At 42.1% G+C, this 5,135-nt stretch overlaps 1 protein-coding gene across 1 annotated transcript; it reads left to right on the plus strand.

The window, feature by feature from the left end:
• The first annotated feature begins 2,141 nt into the window (after positions 1–2,141).
• LOC129337346 (myb/SANT-like DNA-binding domain-containing protein 7) lies at positions 2,142–4,791 on the plus strand. Its single transcript, XM_054990951.1, has 4 exons — positions 2,142–2,625; positions 2,973–3,050; positions 3,479–3,562; positions 4,319–4,791. The coding sequence occupies exons 1-4, from the start codon at positions 2,142–2,144 to the stop codon at positions 4,789–4,791; spliced, it is 1,119 nt and encodes a 372-aa protein (XP_054846926.1).
• Positions 4,792–5,135: the final 344 nt, after the last annotated feature.

Consider the following 5,135-nt stretch of genomic DNA (forward strand, 5'->3'; position numbering starts at 1 on the left):
GCAATGGCACTTAACGTAATGCTGCAGCTTGGATCGAGTTAAATACCACCAAATAAGTTTTATAGATTGCATCTTAATGTTCACTATGTTAGTGTTGAATATGAAGTTACCCCATAATTTTTGCCATTTTTCCTCTGTAACATCTATACTGCAATCTTTATTCCAGGCCTTTTGATACGGTAATATCTTATATTTGGAATTTGTTAACAGTATTTTATATAAAATAGAAATAAGACCCTTTATATTGCTGATGCCCTTTTAATCAATGATTCAAAATCAGTTAGGGGTTCATTCAAAGCCTTTTGGTAATCTTTACTTCCAAGTAAGTGCTTTATTTGCAAGTATTCCAACCAGGGTAACTTATCTTTTATTTTGTCTTCCAGATTGACTTTTCCCATCAATTGTTTATTATGAACTATATCAATAATCTGATGTAAACCCCCTTTTCTCCAGGTCTTAAAAGCCTCTTTATTTTCTGCAGGTTGAAACCAGGGCCGTCATCACACGGGCTTTTATTTAGCGCTAAAAAGTCGCAAAAATGGCGCAATTTCCCGGCAAAAACCCACCTTGAAGCGATTTCCTCATTCCAGGTTTTTTCCCAAAGTTTGTGTTATTTTGCGGCTCAGTGTGAACGCCTGACATCGATGTCTTTCGCATCGCCACGCCATAGACCCACCCCTTCATTTCCTCAATCCCAGAATCCATTTCTCCCGCGACGCCCCTTTTTTTTTTATGTCCTTATGTCGCCATAACGACATAAAACACTAAAAATTCTCTGCAGAAAACAAGAAAAAGCGACCGAATTGCAATCGCAGTACTGTTCCTCATTTTCTAAAACCACACCTCGCGAAAGTTGGCCCTTTCCTGCAATTTTGGGAGTGTTTTTCACCTAACGATATGATAAAACGTTGTTGTTTTTTTGCGTGGGAAAGTTTGAAACTCTGCAAACGTTGGAGCAGATTCCCACTTTCACTCTTGCATTGCCGATAGGAGCTTTGGAGTGGAAGACCGCAGCAGCATCCAACAGGAAAAAACTGTTCGTGTGCACACGGTTATCATATTGTTCATTTAAAACCAGTAGATTTGGAAGCAGAGACAAGAGTGAAAGGTGAGTATTCGAGGGATTGAATTCCCTTCTTTTGGGAATTTGCAAGGGGATGGCAGATCTGCTCTCTAGTAGCCATTATTTTTTGGCCTCGAACTCCACCCTGCCTCAATATCCTTTAACCAATTGTGCAAAATTGAAACAAGTAAACAGACCTTTTTTCCCAATGAAACTAATTTCCCACGGGCTAGAAGACTTGTGTTGTGTTTCTTTTTGGAAAAAAAAAGGCTTCACGTAACATTTCTCACTGCACAGAGATAAGCAGATTCTTTCATTGTGGAGGAAGAACTGGGGTTTGTGATTCATGATGGTTGTGTTCCCAACAGACATGGAGAGGAACTCACTATCCCTTTACCCTTTTTTAAAAAAGGAAATAAAAATATTTTTTCATGAGAGGAGTCATGAATCACATATAGTTTTCAAGTGAAGGGATGTTCCAGGTTGGTATTCCACTGCCTCTCTGGGCAACCTTTACCTTGGATAGAATAACCCCAAACACATAACAACCCAAACCTACCTGCTTTTTTTCCAAAAACTGTTTGAATAGTGCAATCAAGGGACATCCATATCAGGACCTAACATGCTGTAACCCTGTTGATAAAGCACTACGATGAAATCTTTACAGAAAATGATCTTTTTTTGGTCCTCTTTAAAAAGCCCCAACTGAGGAACAATGCGAACCAATGTTGCACAGCAACAATGAACCAAATAACAGGTGCCCTTGTGGAAAGTATTACGGTGTGGTCTCGAGAAGAGGTGGGAAGAGTGACCCCTCCCCCTTTAAAGCAAGGTAGCGATGCTCCTGGAAATTTACATAACACCTATAATTAGGCATATACAACATGTGCACAACATGTTTCTGAATAGTTGTGTACAGCCATGACAGAGACATCCGCCTCAGAAAACCAAACCATGGATCGCCGCAGACGACTGCGTCCCACACACCAAGAACTCTGGAGACAATCAACTTCCCACTCTTCTCGAAATGAAACCATGTTAATAGAATTGCATTATGGTATTTCTGTTGCTTTACAGGATGGCGTACATGGGTGAGATCGGCCTTAAGAGGGGGCTTGCATGGAGACATAGAGAAATCATGGACCTTCTTCACTTCTGGGGAGAGGAGAAGATCCAAGAGGCACTTAGAAACACTCACAGAAACCTTGATTATTTTGTCAAAATTGCAGAGCAGATGGCTACCAGGGGCCACAGAAGATCGGCTCTTGAGTGCAGATCTAAGACCAAGACTATGCGGTTGGAGTATAAAAAGGTGGTAGCACACAATGGCAGGTCGGGCAATGCGCCTATCACCTGCCCCTACTACAGGGAGCTCGAGAGTATACTTAGAGGCGATGCAAGCGTGCACCCAAAGCGCCTGGCACGAAGTATGGTGCTTCAGGTGGTGGGTCAAGTGCGCAATGAACCAGTGGAGCTTCAGGTGGGATCGGAGGAGTTGTTTTCGCATGACCTGGTTGCTGTGAATGCAGGCGACCTAAGGATTTCCTCACCTTGCCACTCCGGTAAGATCAAAATACAGCCTGTCCACGGTTGGGACATAGTGGTTCGTGCACGTGTGCTATGGTTTACTTGATTGGGGGAAGGGAACACCTATCCTTAGGATTGCCACGTCAGTGTGGCGAGTTATCATTTCCGCAACTAAACTGTGTTTTTTTCTCAAAAATGGCCACTCAACGGTGTCACCCTGAAGTCACACAGTTGAACATGAGTATTGTCTTGTTTCACGTTTGAAAAGAGGCACTTCTACGGCCAAAACAACAGGATGACATGGTGATTTTTTCACAACTTAATATAAAGCCTCATTGCTGAGGTGGAGTTCTTTGCTCACAACTGTCTCTTACTTCTGCAGATATTGTTGACGCAATTGATGAAATCAGTTACTGTGAGGCTGATATGGATTCCACACCGGACGGTCTTCTGGAAGAAGGTTTGTTAATTGGAATAGAACTTATTCTTCAAAATGGTCCTTTGTACTGCACAATTAAAGTGATTCTGTTAACCATTTGTGATGCTTAGACAAACACTGCCGCATTAGCAGAGTGTCTCGAAGATCACTGGCATCAACATGATTCTCTTCAGACATTTGATAATCTTTCATGGGAAAAATGAATCCCCGGAAATGTAGAATGGCCAGCATGGTATATTGGGGCAGCAATCATTACAGGTTATGGTCCTGTGATCAGCCATCAGGATGGCTTACGCAGTATAATGCTGATGAATCATGGACTAATGGATCCATGTTCAAGCCTAATTTCACCTCATCATGTGGGACATGCTCCCTTATAGGGACAACATTTTTATTTGGTTGGTTCCAAGAAACACACAATTAACATGTCATTTAATTTCTGTCTGCAGACGTTGAGGAGCACAACAGCTTAATTGGTGATCCGTGCTGTGGAAAGGAGAACAACCCACCCTGTCAGCAACCAGAATCAACTGGTAAGTTTTATTAGATCTATCTGTTAATTGCACTATCTGTCTGTGATTTTTAATTCATCGTGTACTGTTAAAAATGTGGTGACGGATCCTTGAGCAGTGTCACTCAAAGTTCTGTATCGCTTAAAAGAAAATTCCTTAAGGGGCTTCACCTCAACATGAAATATCATGGACATGGAGGTGCACTAACATGGATGTAACCATCAACCTCTGATTTAAGAAGTCAAATCAAAAAGAGTCCAGTGGCACCTTTAAGACTAACCAATTTTATTATAGTATAAGCTTTCGAGAATCAAGTTCTCTTCATCAGATGCCTGATCAAAACTGTGCAGAGGGGGTGCACTTCATGGAAGAGTCTAGTTCAGAGATCTCTTGCTTGATCCATTGTTGCTTGCTGAACATCAGTCCAATGAGGTGAATTAAGAGTTTCCTGGATAAGGTGTTGCATAGTTTTGATCAGGCATCTGATGAAGAGAACTTGCTTCTCGAAAGCTTATGCTATAATACAATTGGTTAGTCTTAAAGGTGCTACTGGACTCTTTTTGATTTTGCTACTACAGACTAACACAGCTAACTCCTCTGGATCTATGATTTAAGAAGTGTGTTCTATCTTGAGAATGGCACGTGCTCACTTAATGTCCCTTTATAAGTTATTCAATTGGAGCTTACAGGGAGGAAAAGTGTCAAATGGATGTGTCATTCTTAGCATGTTTTGTGTTATTTTTCTAACTGTCACCTGACATTGCCACTTCTTCACAGCACAAGACAAGTCTTCTCCTCCTGTTCCTGCAGAGGCACTCTCTCCAGGAACACAACTGGCAAACATCCGTGGTCGTAGAAGGCGCACCCACGCGATCAATGATGCTGCCGACAAGTTCCTGTCTCAGGCGTCCGAGGAACACCGAGAGGAGATGGCACTGCGTCAGAAGGAGCAGCTTGAGATGAGAAAGTGGCGTGAGGAGGAAAGCAGCAGACAACTTCTATTCTTGGAGGAGACACGTCAAGAACGCCGGATGTTCCAGGAGTCCTGGTCCCAGAACATTGATGTCATGCGTGCTGCTGTGGGAACACTACAGACATTGGGAGAGGCCATCATGCGGCAGCAGTCTAAAGTGGGTCAAGGGGTGGCTATCATGCCCAGTGGCCAACCCATGAGCAATGTTGAGGAAAATAGAAGAGTTTCAACTAAGAGATCATGTGTTGGGAGGTCCAGGGACAGATTAACACTATAAATGATCAGTGATCTATCTTGACACCTCAGTTAAGTGAGGGGGTGGAGTGTTTATAATTGTTGTTCCTTAACAAACCGGTTTTTCACTTTTTTCAATTCCCCCCCCCCCAAACCTAATAAGACAGACAGTAATCTCTGTGTGAAATAACAATTCTATATTTTTTGAAGAAAATTTTTTTTATAGGAGAAGAAGCAGAAAACAGTTAGCAAACATTGAAAATAAAATAACTATTTACAATTTGAAAATGGCTTTTTTTGGTGCCTGGTGCTAGGGTGGCATTGCCCAACAAACATAACTAGAAGGACAGAAACCAAAGTGTGATACAATTCTATGTTTGAGGTGGG

This window comes from Eublepharis macularius, chromosome 11 (assembly GCF_028583425.1).
Source record: "Eublepharis macularius isolate TG4126 chromosome 11, MPM_Emac_v1.0, whole genome shotgun sequence".
NCBI lineage: Eukaryota > Metazoa > Chordata > Lepidosauria > Squamata > Eublepharidae > Eublepharis > Eublepharis macularius.